Source organism: Ornithodoros turicata, chromosome 2, assembly GCF_037126465.1.
Source record: "Ornithodoros turicata isolate Travis chromosome 2, ASM3712646v1, whole genome shotgun sequence".
NCBI classification, from domain to species: domain Eukaryota; kingdom Metazoa; phylum Arthropoda; class Arachnida; order Ixodida; family Argasidae; genus Ornithodoros; species Ornithodoros turicata.
The window spans coordinates 42,675,164-42,694,333 of NC_088202.1; the positions used below are offsets into that span (position 1 = coordinate 42,675,164).

The 19,170-nt window shown below is 43.6% G+C and overlaps 2 protein-coding genes across 4 annotated transcripts in view; one reads left to right on the plus strand and one right to left on the minus strand.

Annotated features, from left to right (window-relative positions):
* LOC135385333 (uncharacterized) overlaps positions 1-19,170 on the minus strand; it is a 68,061-nt gene that overhangs the window by 21,678 nt on the left and 27,213 nt on the right. The window contains exons 1-3 of one of the 3 annotated variants that reach the window (XM_064614599.1): positions 8,298-8,543; positions 5,378-5,465; positions 2,829-2,880 (exon numbers count right to left, since the gene is read on the minus strand). In XM_064614599.1, coding sequence (XP_064470669.1) covers positions 2,829-2,880; positions 5,378-5,404 — 79 coding nt within the window. In that variant the 5' untranslated portion in view covers positions 5,405-5,465; positions 8,298-8,543. Of the gene's footprint in view, positions 1-2,828; positions 2,881-5,377; positions 5,466-8,206; positions 8,544-19,170 lie in introns of those variants that run through there. The other 2 variants (XM_064614598.1, XM_064614600.1) reach the window with 2 other exon arrangements.
* Positions 9,627-19,170, plus strand: part of LOC135385332 (zinc finger E-box-binding homeobox 1-like) — a 491,031-nt gene continuing 481,487 nt past the window's right edge. Inside the window, exon 1 of the mRNA XM_064614587.1 lies at positions 9,627-10,021. Coding sequence (XP_064470657.1) covers positions 9,892-10,021 — 130 coding nt within the window. The 5' untranslated portion in view covers positions 9,627-9,891. The remainder of the gene's footprint in view (positions 10,022-19,170) is intronic.

A 19,170-nucleotide genomic window follows, 5' to 3' on the forward strand; every position in this document is an offset into this window, starting at 1 on the left:
ACTGGTGCTGCCTCACAGTTAGCACGCTGAAACGCAATTAAAAATGTACTCACCAATGTTGCATGTTTTGTGAGAACTGCAAGGTGTTATCCAAAAGCAGCAGAAAAATATTTCAAAATATGAAACAACAACAGTGAGGCAACGAGGGACTAATGAGGCAAGAGATCCATAGTGTGTAAGCAGCAAGAACAACACGGACGGAAGAACTGACAGGGATGACTAGTCGATTCTTCCTGCTTACACGCTATGGATACCCAACTACCCTGCCTACATACCGTTGTTCAAGACTAGTGTGATGTACAACAGGAAGTGCAAGATCTTACTTGCATGGCAAGTTTTTGCATCAGTATACAGGGTACAAAGTTATTGAAGGTTTACATGTTTAGAGACGTTATTTTGACATGAAAAGATGCACCTTGTGACACTTTCAGGGTGTCTACCAAATTGTAGGTTTCAAATTCCCTGACCTTTCCAGGTTTTTACCGACTATTTCAAGCGAATTCCCTGACCGAAATGGAAGGGAACTTGGTGCCTGCTCCTACGTTTGGACACGGATCATTTTTGCAGAACATGTGGTAATCCTCATTATGCTTACAACTACAGCGGAGTCTCTTGAAATGGAACCTCAAGGGACCTGGAAAATATGTTCCGTTTATCAGGTGTTCGATTTACTGAGTTGTGTGGGGGATGTTAAATGGTGTAATTTCCAGGAGTGCAGAAGCTGTGAGCAGTCTTTATGCACATTACTGCATCAAAGACAAGGGATACACACACAATTTTTTAACTCTATTCTACATAGTCCTCATTGAGGTCCTCATTCACACGAACAACATTTTCGCTAAGAGTTCTTGTTAGCGTACTTTTCAGCATCCCTTACTTCATCGTAAGTGCAGTTTTTGTGTAGCAACCACTCTCAAAATTGTTAATAACTTCGATTTTTTGCTTTGAAGATCAAGAGCATGACGTCCGTGCTTCAGCGATGCCATTAGAAATGGCATTTACTACTGTTAACATAGTAATCCTAATCATGGATGTACCAGAAGCTCAAGCTGCGATGCACGTAGCGATGATGCTTTGAAATGTTCAGTCAGTTCCATTTTCTGTTCCGTTTACCCAGAGGTGTAAAAAAAATTTTGCACTGCATAAATACGAATCCAAACAACCGTGCGGCTGTTGTTCCGTTAAAGCAGTAATTCCGTTTCAGAGATTTCCATTTAGTGAGATTCCGCTGTACTGGCACTGTTTTGTAAAGCTACCTTTAACCATTCATGTAAAACTAGTCTACACAAAGACAGTACTGTATACAACTGTACTAGTCAGTAAACAGTCATTTGCAGAGTGTCACCTGGTTGTCATTCTCACTGCACCATGAAGTTGAATTGTGAAGTGCTCCATTCTAATGTTTATGAGAACCTACACCATTCGAAACATATGCATTATGTGCAACATGCACCCTAGTATACAGGATGGTTATACAAAGGACTGATACTGTATCACTAAAGTCATTAAAAAATTTACTCAAGAAATATTCTGCTCAAATGCATGTCAGCTCCGACTGAAGTAGAGGCCATGATAAGCAGAGGTGAGTGCAGGAATGTAGTTTTGAACCTGCACTCGTGGCATATAAAGCAGGCCTGCACTACTTCATGTCCACTCCTGCTCAGCTGATCATTTGCTCACTCATTCCCCATTTAGCTCTCTCTCTGTTCACTCATGCTCAGGTCACCCAGTACACTGAGCATGAGTTCGTTCTGCCAAATAAGCACTTGGAACATATTTGTCAAGCAGGGCGTCTACTAAACTGCAGCTTTCAAATTCCCTGACTTTTCCAGGTTTTCACAGACTATTTCAAGCGAATTCCCTGGCGAAAACAAAAGGGAACTTGGTGTCTGCTGCTACGTTTTGATACATATCCCTCATAAAACAGATCATTTATTGAGGAAGTAGTAAGACTGCCCTACTTTTGTGACCACTCAACAGACAACCACTCAACCACTCATCACCACTCGCGATTCATTGCGCATTGTGACGGCACTTATCTGTGATTTTCCCTGACTTCAACTGCCTTTTTCACAAATTCCCTGACAATCCCATGACTTTTCCAGTCACATCAAAATTCCCTGAGAATTCCCTGTTTTCCAGGTTTTCCAGGTTGGTAGACAGCCTGGTCAAGTAGGATGAGCTGGGATGATAACATGGCCCCTTTTTGGCCGTGTAACCTCACCCACACATACTTTTGCCGAGTACGTGGGAAACTGGCTACCGATCTTGTTGTGATATCATAAAATATTCAGATACATGCAGCTTACATGCTGCAGGACAGAGTTGAGACGAGAGGAATAATATGCATTTCCACAAGCATATTCTCTTGTGTTCCACGTTCAGTGTCAGATTCCTCATTTATCTGCGTGAAAACTAGCGGTTCTCTAGTGAAAGGTCAAACGACACTGGCTTGAATTAGAAACATTTTGTGGGAAAGGTACCTAAATCAATGCGAAAGTTAGTTTGGGCGCAGCAGAGGCGAGTGCAAATATTGCAGGTGCCCATGCACTGTTCACGCAGGTGGTACGCAGGTACACCTGCATTTTACCCACAACTTGCAGTGACAGTGGATTGATGGTGACAAATTGCAAAACTGTGCAGGTATACTGATGCACCACATGCACTATTTCACTTGAAAAGTATGTGAGGCACAGATGCGATACTCTGAGATATTGCTCTTGAACAGAGATAATGCTTGCATAAGAGTGCAGTGAGAGATGGGTTGATATACACAGGTGTTTGCGCCTGATATACCAAATTCTGAAAACAACCAAATATCTACTCACCCCGTACTCTGTTGTGGCTAAGAGGTCGAGCACCAGTCGGCATTGCCACAGGCTGAAATGATTATGAATGTAACGTGTAAAGATCTTTTGTTGTCAAATTATAGTTATATATGATAACATGAAAACATGATTAGTAACCCAGCAATTCAGAGAGCACAATGGATTTTGCATTACCCCATAACCAGACAAAGTTGTTGCTAATCAAGAATGCCTCGCTCAGCCTATAGCAGTGAGTTCGACACGGATGTCAGACAAATTGCTGGCAGGGGCAACCCTGTCGCAGATGCCTTGTCCCGTATGGGACAAGGCCTATGTCCTATGGACATAGGACATACACAGATATAGGGACATAGAGACAAAGGACATATGAAGGACTTGGCCTATGTCCTCTCCTGCAGGATGTCTGCCTGCAGTGGACTACACAGCTATTGTACAAGCCCAACTGAAAAGGCTCATGGCTTTGCAGAGGTTGCACACAACACTCTGCTTTTCAACAACACTCTCTACGTTTGCGTTCCACTGGTATCAGCGTATCAGCACAGTGTTCAAAGTGGAGAACGACCGTTATGCCAACCGTTATGCCGTTATTATCTCAAGACCAGGGATGGAAACCGAAACTGAACCCGAACCTAAAACCGCTAAAAGCCCTGTATTTCTTGCTGAACCGGAACTGAACCGAACTAAAAGATTTTTTTCTCGCTGGAACCGAATCGCAACGGAACCAAAAAAATTTTGGCCGTTACCGGTTCACGAAACGGTTCAGACTTGATGTGCGTTGTGAGAGATCTGAACTATGATTTACACAGTGGATTGAGTCACGTTGCAAAACAAATTTGAAACTCAAACTGAACAAAACAAAACTGCAACCCAAGTACGCAGAGGTATTTCGTACTTCCACCTCACAGTTATTGCATTCATTCAATTGTGTCAGCGTTGAGGTCGTGCAGTGCTTTATTTCACCAGCTAATGTAACACCTATCATTCATCTGATACTTCGGACACCAAATCTAAATGACAATTGTGTTGGAGGTCATGCTATGGCGAGTCAAATTTCTTGCTCCCACAGGTAAAAAAGTAGCGTCTGATTGAATATATCAATATATGTGGTCAGAAAGGACAAAAAAAGTGCCAATTTTGTCGTCCAGCAACCCCCAAGTTTTTGTTTTGTGCTGTGTAATGGCCAGTCCCTGAGCAGGATGTAACTGGGTGTATACGATGAGTGAACATAGATAGTACAGTATGCTACCGTAGCGTTACACCTGAAATGCAGATCTGTAACACGCAGCATTGCTGTGAACCACTCCTGTGTCGGCAAAAGTACATTTGTGTTATTTGAGAATACTTCCGCTTAAAATCCGCTCAAAATTCACTTTCCTGAACCTGTTTAAACCGGTTCGAACCGATATTTTGTGCTGCTGCGGAGTTGAACCGGAACCGAACCAATATGCCTGAACCTGAACCCAAACCAAACCAAAAAATAAAAAAATAACTGTTCCGATCCCTGCCCAAGACATGTCTGGTGCACGTTTCCGCGTTAGCGGCAAATCTGTCAACCCCACCATGCTGAACGACGCACTATTCAACAAAGTGGATAACATTTGCCTGAGGAGGACAAGTGGACACAAGAAGTGGACAGAACGAGGCTCAGAAGCAGATAACCCTTGTTCCATCAACTTCTTGTGTCCATCCTTGTCCTCGAGCTCAAGGTCATGTTACCCACTTTGTCCACACACCAGCTTGTTTGTTTGCTACCACTTGTGGCTCAATTCAAGTCACTCAGCACTGCCAAATTCTACAGTCTGCATCACTGTAACAGACTCCTTATTCCATCCCAATGTGTCTGCAATATTGTCACGAAGCGAAATGGGCATTATTATTTTTTTTTATTTTTTCGACACACATCTTCATTCATCATGGCGGCATATGACAGCCCTTTCAGTAGTCTATGAGCTATTTGAGCTATTTATCAGCTATGCATGTACGTATTATACTACCAAGATCAAGAGGCAAAATGGAAGTGTCTCCGTTGAAACCAACTACATATGCGGCCCACCGTTAGGCTGTTTGTCGTCCATCACGGGCTGACCACAATGCCAGGCCCTTGCAGCGGCACCTCCTCTTGTCGCAAATGCAACAGTTTCGGCAAGAGAGAGTACCACTGGAAGACAACACGCTGGATCGAGACAACAACAACTGCAACAGTTTCCAATCCCAACATGGTATTGTTCCAACATCCTAGCTTTCAACAGCTCTTCCTTCACAGCGGGGGAGCCCTGTAGCATGGTGCAGGCTTAGTTTCACACTGAGTTTCTGAAGCCTTCAACTGTCACAACAGTTGCACACTGCAAAGCTTCTCATTGAGGCAAGTCTGGCCCCCTCATGAGTCTTTCTGGGACAGGGTTCCACGCTTCCATAGCAATGGAACATTACAACCGTAACATTTAACAATGCTCAAGGCCCAAAGTTCAAACGAGTCTATTGAAACTGCTTTTTACTACGGTGAAGGTTCTATGGAAGCACTATACACAAAGCACACAACATTTCCTTACCAGTCTATATGGATGATTTCCACTCATATCACTAGGTACGTCCTTTCATTTTCTAAAGATCTGATATTTTGATAGGTTTCCTGGTTACCTAGAAAAAGTGAACCGCAGTAAGAAAACATGGTGATAAAGCAAGAAGACACTGATTGCAGACTTAATGGGGTGTGTGCAAAATCGATACATTCGAATGAAATAAAGCAAATGTGAACAGTTTCCTAAGAAAAGCAGAGGAACACAACTTAATTACTTTATCAATGCCGCCATCTACATTGACAAAAAACAAAAGAATGAAGACAAAGACAATAAGTTTAAACTTTATAAAGCAGAAAGTCAGACACAACCTAGAGCATTTTATCCTTTTGCAAGGTGCACCTTTAAGGACTTCTAACACGACCACAGCATTCAGACACATAAAGACACAATCAGGTTGTGCAACCCATTTTCAAAGTGTTTGTGTTGTGCTGCCCATATCCTGTAATTTTTTGTCAAACAAAAGAGTGCAATCCCTCCTCTGTTTACTACTTTGGTGCTCTGGCAAGATGTACTGTACTCAGGTTGGGTTAAAAATCTCAACATATATCATTTATGTTTAAATTGGTTGTACCTTTGTAGAGTCCTCAGGGAGGCAAGGTACAGTAGCACCACCTTTAATTTGTTTCATGTCAAAGACATGGAACATCGTATCTGTTACGTATTAAAATTGTAGGAAACCTTGGAAATATGGCAACTAAAAGCAGCACAACTGCAACCGCCATGACCAAATGACTACAACCACTAAATAGGAAATTAATTTCCTAAACAGTCGCATTGCTTTAAAGGTGCAACAGGCAAAGCAGAAGACTAACTGAAAGGGCATCACCCACAAGGGTTTATCAGAGATCCCATATCATCTAGAAGCATACCTGGTTGCAGATATTTCCCGACCTCCACGCTTGGCGTAATGGCAACATGTCTAAACGTTTACTGGAATCACTCTAATCGTGGTAGACTAAATCCAATACGCAATGTATCTAACACAAGTTTAACCTTAGACCTCAGGTGTACAAAAGAGGGTTTCCTACAGCTTACAAAACTGTGTTTCATTCGTGTCTCTCTGTCCGTCATCTCTGCATTTATCATCCTGGTCAAGTTGCAACGCAAGATCATAGCCAACAAAATGTCATGCTCAACATCATGAGACAAAAAGGCATGGCTTAGGTAATAGCTAGAGGGTATTGTGGCACATACAATCCATCTAACCACCTGGCATATTAATGATTGTGTGGAAGGAAGAAAGGAAGACAGAGCATACAGGTGACATACACACTGTTTTGTCTATAGACCTGTTCCTCTACACAATGCAATGGAGCGGGGAGGTAACTAACAATGCAGCAGACTTGTAATATAGAGCCCCTGCATCAATCTAGCCAAAGGCCACTGGCTGCTCCCTGCCCAAGAGGTTACTAGAAAGTGTGTTGCCCTTGTGATGCCGTTGAATGTTTGTCAGTACAGGTGCCTTCCTGTCGCTGGAAAAACTTTTGGCATAGCCCCAGAAATACACAACACCACACTGAAGGTAATGAAAAAAGTTTAGCATTCTATATGGAAGGCAATATGAGACACTGAAACTGAGTACTGCCATTGAGTTTCAAAATCCCGGGTTTAATATCTTGTGGCCAAAGAAGCGAGATTTTTATTCGAGGTTCACCAGTCTAAGCAAAATCCGAGAACCACCACCTACGTAACATACATTAGACGAACTGAAACATGTGCTGCTGATGTGGTGCAGTGCCAACGGAGCTCCTCACCATTGCCATTATACCACAGGTGACGAAAGATTAGTTTTACTCAAAGGAACCAAATGCAGATGCTGGGAAAATACTGTATTGGCTGCAAACATTCTGCAGCATCGACGGCTGCATGAAGTTTATCCATGTGACATTACGATGCCCAGAGTTTAAGCATGAATGAGATTACCCAGAAGGATACCCTACTCCCTGAAAATCCCTATGACATAATATAGTTTCCATTCAGAACTGCGTTCTTGTGCACCAGCCCACACTTGGGACAACTCTGTTGGTTGTAAATGACATTTGTGAATCGTTCACTGCCCTTCACCATGCAACATGTCATTCACAATGACATAACGATTTGCAATAGATTACATTAGAGCATCAGCATAGCCAGAAAAATATTTCGGCTCGTTTATCTCTCCCAAATGCAGTACCAAAGGTACCATTTGGAAGGGGTAGTTGAACACCCAGAACCCCCTTCTGGCTATGCCAGTGCATTGTAGAGAGCATAGCAAAAGATTTTGCAATCCCACATGATATTTTGGTCCACTTCAGAGTAACAGTGTATACAAGCAGCCATGCTTTTTGTAGTTCAGTTTGTCCCATATCTGTTTATTTGTACAGAAATTGCCCGTATGGATGTGTGGAACACAACTCGTATAGACGAAAAAGTCTCAACTGTTTCTTCAAAACACAGCACCGCTCACACATACCACAGGTGAATAGTGCTATTGCGTGATGCCAAAAAACGACACAATAGTCGACTTACGGTAGTTTCCTGTCAGAACAAACATGGTCTATGTGCTCAACTGCAGCCTGATCATAGGAACTGCGTTACATTTTTGAGAAATAGGAACAATCGAATTGATCCTACTCTTGACCACCACGCCACTCAGAGTCCAGCATCTACATCATGATTGTCTGCCTAGATACACTTCTGGAATCATATTACGAACAAGTCAAGCAATCAAGCAGGACATTCGTCGAAGTTCAGTTCCTTGTACACGGTACGAATATGTAGGTCGGGTTTGCCTTCGATGTACTTTCATGGAGCGCTTACCTTTCTAATAGCTGTCTTACTTTCCAGTAACAGGGTCGTGTTTTATAACCAACAACCTTTTCCATGACTCGTGAGTAGGATCATGACTTACGATGAGTAGCCCAGAGACGCACTGGCGCGGGAAAGTCAATGGTATTAGGCCTACAAAGATGTAGTTTTGTAATCACCTATCTCCGAAAGCCATATCTTATCATTTTTAGCGTTTGACAACCCCTGCACGTTGACAAGGACATGCGAGGATGCAAAACAGAGTCCTTATGTCCTGTGCATCCCATCCTCCATTGACCGCTTGACGCTTCGTGTACCGAGTCACAAAAAAAAGCTCGATAACACTAACTTTTACCACCATCCCGTATGTTGGCATTTTGTTTGTTGTCGCCGTTCTGAGATGGCAGCACGTGTCCCATGCGATGTGCAATGTTGCCGTTCAACACCAAAACAGCGCGTTACACAAATTGTACGCGTGAAATTAGCTCCATCCAAGTATATTACCAAGTTATAGGGTGTTGTGTTTGTGTTACGAGATGAATGGTTCCAACCACAACGCCTGCGATCATTGTGACCACACGATCACAACCACTTCCAAGACCACGTAGGTGAGAAAAAAGAGCCTCACAGGCAATGTAGTCACCTGTCCCTTATAATCGAGGCAATTGTAATATTAAAAAAATAATAATAAGGGTGGGAACGAAAAAAAAATATTGCAAGACGCTTTCGCAATGAAATGGAAGAAGATCAAGAGTCATTCACGTAATTGTTTGCATAATATTATACATGCACGAGCCTATTGCTTTCGAAAACGTGGCATATTTGTAGTGAGAGAATGTTGAAAAAGGATATCGAGGGTCCCGACAGCCACTTTTGGTTCGTTGGTTTTGTCGTTTGCTTGCGAAGCGATCTGCCTACAGATGTGGCAGCATACCGCTCGAAAGGGAGCTGTCTTTTGGGAGTGGGAAAGAATTAGGTTTTTATCACGGGTCGGCAATTTTGAAGCTTTCTTTTCCATATCGCTGACTCCGGTGACGGAGTCGTCTAGAAAAGACTATCTGCTGTGGCTACACTACGCTTTGTCCGTGTGTAGTCGCACACGGGTGGAATTTCCAATTGAAAACTTCCTATTGCCGTTTAAAGCCATTTGATTAAACTATTCCATGGGATGTAAAACAGCTTCATGGCATTGAAGCATGAACTGCTGTCGCCGTGTAGGCCGTCATGGCAGGTTTTTCCATGTTCTTGGTCTCGCAATGCTATTTCGTGCGAGGTGGAACAGCCCCGACGCTGCATAATGCGAAAGAGTGTCCAATGTTTAAAGGCAGAGGACTTGAACAGAGGGTATTTCACGTGACAAGTGCACGACGGTCAACTTTCGCGGCGGCGCCGCGAAAAGGCGGGGCGACCTGATAGGTGAGCCCGCCTTGTCCAATGAAGGCCGCCCGGCGCCCGACCAATGGCGGCAGCGCGAAGCGCCAGCTCCATTGATTAGATCACTCGGTTGTCACTGGAGTCGTACCAAGTATTCCAGATGCGTGCTCTTCATCGCCACAATCACAACTTCGGACGCACCCATAAACAAGTCTAAACAACAAAACATTCAGCGTCTGAGTGGTGGAACCAGTGCAGTCGTTTGCTCGTTGCTGTGTTTCGAAAGCTATCATACAGACAGACAGGCCAAAGGAGCATGCCGTATGCAACGAGGACTGTTCATGTCGATTGTGTGCAAAGCGGACGGACTGTCACAACAAAATGAAAGCATGGGGGATCACGGAGGACTCAGATGCACTCGCAGAAAGCAGGCGAACCCCCGCAGGAAAAACGGTACGTGGCACTGTTTTCATGACAAGCCTCTGCTGCTTTCGTCGCACTCGCGCTGTGACTTCAAACGAAGTTGTGACTTGACGACATTGACGCGATATGATGTTGAAAGTGCACACGGTTATATGGTACAGTAAATAAATGAATATATGACAGTACACGTTATTTCAAAACACGATGAGGCTATATGCCGTCAATAAATACGAATGAAACAGCCCTCTGTGGAGCCACGCTTGAAACAGCGAGCAGTGTGAAGGTGCACTTACTTTATTTACTCATCATGTCATCCATGGTAAATCACATAACAATATTAGACTGGAAAGACAATGCACGAACAGTGAGACGCTGTCTACTGTCCGCTCACTCGGTTGTTACCACACACGAACAAGCACAAACTTTCTTTTTCTTTTAAAGGGCTCCAAGCAATGCGCTCTCGCCGCTCTGCACAACGATAAAGTTCGCTGCGCTCTGGCTGGGACCCACCAGCCACTGAGTAGTGCCTCCTCGCTCCGCGTGGCGGCGGGAGCGTGTTTTGGTCATGCGGTCGATAAAGGTTTAAAAAACTTTCATTTCATTTCTACAGCCACTTCATTTGAAGAACCCAAAGAATCCTCGAGTATATTTGAACTGAGTTTTACGCATTTTTCAGCTACTGTCCTGAACGCAGAAGTTATATCGCCCATGAGTTGTAAGTTTTGCAGATGTCCCCCAGCCTACCTCTAGCAGACGACACGACGCTCTGGAAAGAGGGTGTGCAAGAGGAGTCTCCTCCTCGCACTCCCCTCTTTTCGTCCCGTTCGCGGAACGGGATGTCATTTTTCTATGTATGTATAGCTAGCGAAGAGCTCGAGTCGATCCATCGCTTGCCTTGCTTTTTCCTAGGCAGAGCGTGTCTGTTCTTGGGATTGCTCCGAGATCCCTATTTCGCTGGTGCGTCATCAAAAGGGAATGACTGGGTGGCGTAATGGTGCCAATGATTTCTTTAGCTGTTACACCGCATATCGTTCAAAGGGAGGAACCATGTAACGAATGAGTGCAACTGAACACCGCGTTATCAAAATGGAAATACACTAGAGCAAGTAATACCTAAATATTTTACAATATTTTGCGTTTAATAGAGAGGACGCGCTTTTCAGTTGCTAAAAGGGACCCCATCATTTTTGGTGATGAAGCAGAGCGAGTTAGGCAGCTTTTGATTTCGCTGGATGGGTACGCCACATATACCACGGAAGAGTTCACAGGAGCTTATACATATGCATGTAGTGCCATTCACCGACATGCCACTGTCGACGTGCCGTTCACCGACTCTCACTTTGAGAACTGGATTCAATGGTTTTGCCAAAACTGAACGCACACAGAGGGGCCAAACTACCGGAAAGTTTGGACTGCTGAAAAAGTATATATAAAAAAAGAAAGAAGAAGGAAAGAAAGAAAGAAGTCTATATCTTTTTCATGTCTTGAAATTCCGACAAGACATGTCTTTTTCATGTCTTGTCTTCAGTTGAAAGAAAAGAAAAGAAGATTTCACTCTTGTACGATCAACGAGAGAGAGAGAGGGTAATAGAGAGAGAAACCGGTAGCCGTATTTGAAGTCACCCTGGATGGCGCCATGTTAACCTCACCTTGCGCCTTGTTTGCAAATGGCGGACATTGGACTTCGAAATTCCGCGGCATTTATTGGTACCGTAAAATGCCGCCAACAATTTTTCTCAAGCCTACGGAAATATACTATGATAGTCACATAAACAAACAGTGTGATAACGAGATGTATGAATACGACCACCAGAGAAGTGATTGAGGTCGAAAATAGCGGAATTTGGAACGTCGTGTATCAGCACCCCGTCTTTGGCGCTGTCTGATAAGGAATCGGCTTTATAGAGAATTCAGCTGATTGTTTTCGTGCAGAAAAAGTTGCACAGGCTCGAGCATGCACGTCCCACGTCAACCCAACTTGCGTTGCGCACTCGCGTTTCATTGGTCCTTCGGTTCGCTCTTCGTTCGCTTTTGCCTTGACAGAAGGAGTGCGAGAGAGAAAGGAGAGTGTCGCCTACTGGCATCAAAGCTTGGAGCCTCGCCAAGGCGATTGCGCCTTCTATTACCTCTCTATCTCGTTGTGTACGACTTAGATTTATAATCGATTTTTTTTTTTTGAAAAATCATAGTGTAATATAAATTAGGGTAAGGTGGGGCAAGATGCGACATTTTTTGCTCGACGCCGCCTCCCTCAAAGACGCGTTGCCCCATGCGCTTGGAACTTTGCTCATATGTCCGCTTTATTGCATGTGGGAATTGTCCGGATTGGTATTTGCGTTGAAGAGAGAGAAAAAAAGAATCGGTTACTTCTGCCTGGAATGTGAAGACCAAAACCGCAAAAAAGGCGCGATTTTCTGTAGTCCTTTTCCTTGTCAGCTGTGCAGCGGTGTGTCGCAGGTTTGTTCCCTCAATGTAAGTCCACATCCTATTTCTTTATTCATTCATCTAGATACATGCAAAATATGGGCACTCCTGGTTACCCGGTGTTTAATTGAAAAATTAATGCATCCGCTGTTATCCACGGGGCAAGACGTGACAACTTAATGTAATTTAAATTTAATGTAATTGAGAAACTGATCACTCAACTATTAGGTGGCATTATGTTTGTTCTTGAGAGGTTCCTTTTTTGCATATTGCCTAGGATTTTCCAGCAAATTTTCCTGTGTCCCAGGATATATCCAGCAAAGCAGAAGCGCACTCAAAAGGGAACGACCAGCGACACATCAGACTGGCGGTGCCTTGTTTGCAAAGGACGGTGGAAGGAAATAGCACCAGGTTCTGTATGGTTTTATCGCACATCATGTAAGCGGTGGGCTCAAGGGGGCTGCGTAGGTGCTTAAATTGCAAAAACTAATTTGTACCGTTAATTACCACGGCGTGTCTCATCTTGCCCCACGCGCTATCTCGTCTTTCCCCGAGGGTTGGAAACTGCAAGATGAGACAATCTGCATTTTTGAATTTCTTGTTCTGTCTTTATTTTAGAACCAGTTAAGTACGTTCTGATTTACAGATCAGAAGCCGTACACCTCTGAGAATGTGCCTATGGCTAGTTTTTTTTTGAAAAACACAAAAATAAAGACTCCATATTCAATTACAAATTTCTGTCTCATCTTGCCCCACCTCACCCTGTAAATAGCTATTTTATTTGCTTGCCACCCAAATACCAAATACATAGACGCGTAAAGTTTAAACGTAGAGGTTCAAAATTCTTGGAAATTTTGGCTTGCTGAAATAGAAGTATACAGTTTTATCAGCTTTTCGCTTCAGGAATTGAAAAAAAAAGAAAGAAAAAAAGGAATAGACTGGAGATTGTTGTGTGCGTGAAAATAACGAGGACGAAGGACGAGCTGTAAGAGTGAAAGGAGGGTGAGTGAGAGTGAGTGGCTGGTTTGACGAGAGTGAGGTGTCTCGTTGGGGAGGAGGAATAGATTCAGTCTGTTTTGGACGTGGACAGAGATTATTGGAATTCAGTATTAAAGATATAACGTTTTGGCGCGGCAGACAGGAAAACAAAGGTCATAATGCGCCAAAACAACCGGTATTAAAGATATAAGAGAGATAAACTGACTTTTCATTGTTCGGTGACTAATACTTAATAAGCGTATACGACCGTTCGCTAATAAAAAGTGGAATATATTTTATTTATCCTAGTTCGAAACGGCATGTGTTTTGTTGATACTTTGGCCTGGTTTATGTATTCTAGATATTGGAGATTATCAAACATCAAATGTTTTGGGAAATTTTTCAGGAGTAAAAAAGGAAATAAACTTGTTTCTTTATTGTTTCCGAGTTCCTCCCTTTCTCTTATCTTTTTTCGAAACCTCTTCATCAGCGCTCGCAGCAGCTACACTCTTAAAAATGAACTTCACCGCATAGCATGCTCCTAGCCAACCATTATCTCGAATGATATCGCTCTGTGCCCAGATTTGTTCAAAACGGTAGGCGTACGCCTTTTTTGTGACACTTATGCGGTTCATAATTGTCACAAAAATGGCGTACGCCTCCCGTTTTCAGCAAATCAGAGCAGATAACGATATCATTCAAAATGGTGGTTGGGTAGGAGCGTGCTATGTGGTGAAGTTCATTTTTAAGAGTGTATGTTCACCTTCAAATGTATCCGGCGCAATTCATTATTTTGAAAGTGCGTACGCAAAATGTATTGTGTTTGCGTTGATGAAACCGTCAGTTCTATAGAGGCTCTCAAAAAATTAAGGGGCCCGCTTTGCACCATCTTCCCCTACATCTTTCGAGGTTTTTAAAGTTTTTGTTTGATATTTGTTGGTAAATAAATTGCTGCGTAACGACAACTAATGTCCTATCCAACCGACTTCGTGAAAGCCATCCACTACACTTTTAAAAATGAGAAGGGGGGGGGGGTCGAGGTAGCTTGAACTTCACCGCATAGCTCGCTCCTAGCCAACCATCATCTCGAATGATATCGCTGTCTGCCCTCATTTGATGAAAACTGGAGGCGTACGGCTTTTTTGTGACAATTATGAGCACCATAAGTGTCACAAAAAAGGCGTACGCCTCCCGTTTTTAACAAATCAGGGCAGATAACGATATCATTCGATATGACGGTTGGTTAGGAGCGTGCTACGCGGTGAAGTTCATTTTTAAGAGTGCACCCTAGTCACACTGCAAACTTAATGCATTAAACGGAATGGCAGTAAGTTAACCTCCTAGCCTCGAATGACATCGTTCTCTCCCCTGATTTGCTGAAAATAGGAGGCGTACGCCCTCTTTGTGACAATTGTGCAATTCACAATTGCCACAAAAATGGCGTTACGCCTCCTGTTTTCAACAAACAGAGAAATTATGGTTCGACAACAGGTGAAGTAACGGCCGTTCCACTAACGGCATTAGGCTTGCCGTTTGACTAGGGTATCACAGGGAAAACTTAGTGCATTAAACGGAATGGCAGTAGCTTCACCTCCTAGCCAACTATCATCCCGAAAGACATCGTTCTCTCCCCTGATTTGTTGAAGACAGGAGGCGTACGACATTTTTGTGACAATTATGCAGGGCATGATTGTAAGAGAAAAGGCGTGTACTCTTCTTGTTTTCAACAAATCAGAGGCGAGAACGATGTCTTTCGAGATGATAGTTGGTTAGGAGGTGATGTGATGTGATGTGATGTGAATAAAGAAAAAAATGGGGATGTGAGTTTCGACGAAGTCGAACTGGCTACCCCAGTACACTTAATACAGAAAGTTCAAACCGATGATGAGATGATGAAAACACGAAGGGATGATGTCCAGAGACGAACAGAGATGATAATGGAGTTCAATATGTAGGTCAAAAGTTCAAGAGCTGCGCCCAAGTGAGAGGTGAAGTTACTCCCATTCCGTTTAATGCATTAAGTTTGCCGTGTGGCTAGGGTATAATGCATTCCTGTGGGCGCTAATACATTCACTGAAGTATATGGATTGAACATTGGTTAGAATAACGGAGATATATTACAACTGAGAAACTGAGAACAAAAAAAAGTAACTGCTGCGACCAGGCCGTTGCCCGCACAACGGAGATACTGGATGTGACGTCGGAAGCAGGTGACCTTCCCTATTGGCGAACTGGGTACGAGTGAGCAGATGATCCAAGTGATGTCAGGCCGCCTGCAGGGGGTGTGTCCGAAATCCGCTCTCCGCTCTTCTTGTGCGTGAACCGCGCCGGAATGGAATGCAATATGGTAAAAATCACAAATATTTCAGATAAAAGCCGCCGCACCATTTTCCACAGAGAACTCAAAATCTCTGGGAATCTCTTCATGATCAATTAAAATTCAATTGTTTTTTTGTATGTGCCGGTTTGGATTAGCGGTTTGTTCACAGTGTCAAGTGTGCTGCAGTTGCTACCACGAGTGCTGTGTTGGGCAGTTACAGCACACCACTTCATTTGTGGAAAGTGCAATAACTAATGTTACCCAAGAAACAGCAAATAGGTATAGCTTGGTTAAATAATAACCTGACTTAGCCTATGTGTTCCACACTTCATGTGTGTGCATATATGGCTGCAAGCACTTCTTGGAACATGGTTTTGTTCATTTCGACATTTTCTGAAATAAAAACAGAAGAAGACTGTTGTTCATTTGGCCGGGGATGATTTCACCGTTAATGGTCCGATTTACCCCGCATGTGGCGCCGTTCGACCAAAATGGTGATTGTGATTTTTGTGCTCCTTCTGGTTAATTTTTCTTCTTTTTGCATCGCGGTTTTGAAAAAAAAATGGAGGACAAGGGTTCGTTGGTTCAGATAGCATGATTTTCCTGATTATTTTCTCAACAAGTGCGAAAAGAATAGCAAAAATATCAGAATACTTCGATCCAATTAGCCTCGCAACTTCAGGTTGTCTGTGTCTCGATATTTTTACGTGACACTATATGCTAACGAAGTTGGTATACGACAACATTCGAACACTCGCTTGTTGAATCAGGGGTGTGTAAAGGAGGGGTTCAGTAAACGCTTTTGTGTGGGCTATTAGAGTGAGCAAGGAAGGCGATGGAAAAGGACAAAACAAATATCGAAAGAAAACGAAAGAGTGTATGACTAACATCAATTATGCATTATAAAGGATACGTTTTCGAAGCTCCAGGTATACATGTCCCGAGGAGAATACACCAAGTGCACGGGACATCACACAACACGAAAAACAGGGGACAGGCGAGCACAGAAAGGCGACGCGGGGCTGACCAAGTGATCCTATACTGCGAGCAGCTGCACCGGCGTCCGGCGTCAAACAATTCTTTGTATACGATCACCCCTCGCTCGCGCAGAGGTGAGGGGACCAGATTTTATTGCAGCTCAGGGGCATATTGAAAATATGTAACTGTATACGATGTTGTGGTGGACCGACAGGTACGAGATTGAGCGATGAATAATACCCTTATTTCTGAAATTTGAAGGGAACAAATTCGACTGGTTCTGCTGCCAACGGTAAAGACATTGCACGGAATGATATACCGACACAATTCCTGATTTGTAGAGAGAGCGGGACGTATGCCTTTCGTTGCCGCTCGGACACGCACCGGACCCGCACCGCTCCGCACCTTCACAGCAGCGCACCGCTTCGGACCCGAACCGCTGGACGGCAGTCGCCGGTCATGGAGGGAAAAATTCACCGGTCGTGCCTGACCACTGCACGCAAACTCCATCTGTTTAAAATGTTCGAGTTGGAATCTCCAACCCTTATTGACATGTATATAGAAGCCGACACGCTATACCTTCTTAGCGACTACCAGCTATTTTAGACCCTTCTCCAGCACTGGTTGTCACATGCCGACCTTTCCCTGCCGGTCTTATACCTGGCCCTAAACGATACATCATAATAGGTCCGTCATCTTTACCTTTCTCAGAAGCATGGTATACTTCTCAACGAGACTGCCATGTGAACAGTGACGAACGAGTTTTAAGTTGCTTACCCGTATATACCAAATGAATTGATTGAAAAAAGAAAAAAAGTGCATGGATGCCGATTAATTCACGCGTTTATATCATTTCTTATGAGAATAGCAAGCCAACCTTCTGCGTGGCTCCTCTATATCCCAATAAACATGTCGCTTCATTTTCGCGTATACGTTTCGACGCAAAAAAATACTATGATACCTATTTAGTCTTGCTTATCCTTCAAGTTCACTTTTTTTCCCCTAGAGTACTCGAAAGAAGAGGTTGTCTTCCAAATGAAAGAAATCTAGTGAACGTCCCACTTCAGTAATGGAATTCTCCGTTCCTTCTTCTTACGTGTTTTCAGCGCTTTTTCCCCGCCAATATTACGCGTGTAAGGTAGGTGCTTATTGAAGAATTCCTTCGCCGTTACAACTGCACTTGGCTCTTCGGTTTTATTCCGTCCCTGTCACCTTGCATGAAGCATTAGTGGGACTAAATTGAATATTGATTAACTGACGCCCACTCACCTGGGAACGACGCGGATTCGTACAATTTCTCTCCCAGGTTTTCCTTTTCTTTATTCTGAAGTGCGTTACGGCAAGCGCCCCTGCACCTTTATGGCTCCAATTTGCATATTTCGTGTCGGGAATTGTAATTTAGCGAAGCAGCTCTCCGGTTCGTATACCTATAAGCACGCTCGTGCATGTATAGGTGATTTCGTAATGCATTTATGCCAGCAAGTTAATGTGTATGGGAGCAGTTTCTGTGACGTCATTTCCTGAAGAAAGAGGGGGTACTTCCCGAAGGCCGACGACAAAACGGTAATAATGTACACGTTGATTCTACGCGTCCACGATGACATGCATGCCAACGTTTTAAAGTTATAATAAAGCAATATATAGCTTGTATGTCTCACTCAATGCAGTATATGCTCTGTGTTGGAGAACCATGAAAGAGAGAGAGAGAGAGAAAGGCCATTCTGGAGAAAGCAGTATACGCGAATTGAAACTAAAAGGGGATAAGTGCAACTCTTCTTGCCAGATCACGTGCGTTCAGGTGATATTTGTTTACCGTATCAACCAGTATCGTATAGCCAGAAAAATATTTCGGGAGGGGTTCTACGGAAAGTTTACGTGGGGACAGGGTTTTCCCTCTCCCAAATGCACTACCAAAGGTACGACTTCGATGGGGTGTGAATATCCGAAGCCCCCACCTCGGCTACGCCACTGGTGTTAACCCTGGATAACTTCTATGTCCTCGCAAATCACCACCTGATTCGGATTTTCACGTGCTGTTGACGGTTGAAGATTGATACAGGCAATAGCTCTCCTTCACTATAACGGAACTCGAATCTCATATCGAATTAACAAAACGCTGCTTCATTCTTTACATCAGGTGCGTATGGGAAGTTATATGTGCGTAAACGGTGGACCATATATATTTCACGATAGCATGACATCCGTGTTGTACGAGTAACTTTGCTTGACGTCGTCCACCAGGGATCGGTGTTCTCTGTAAATGCTGCATATACCTTCTGTAACACAAAGGCTCGCCACTGCGGTGTCGATAGCTCGAGATCGAAACAGCACTCGTATAACTCACGCTCATAAGAAATACTTTTTCTGTGACAGCAAACGAAAAAGTAAGAAGGAACCTACTCGAAAAAATAGGTGGAGTTCACTGATGACACGTCGCACTTGTCTACAACAGGATGGCTCTTTCTCCCTGGATTTTTTG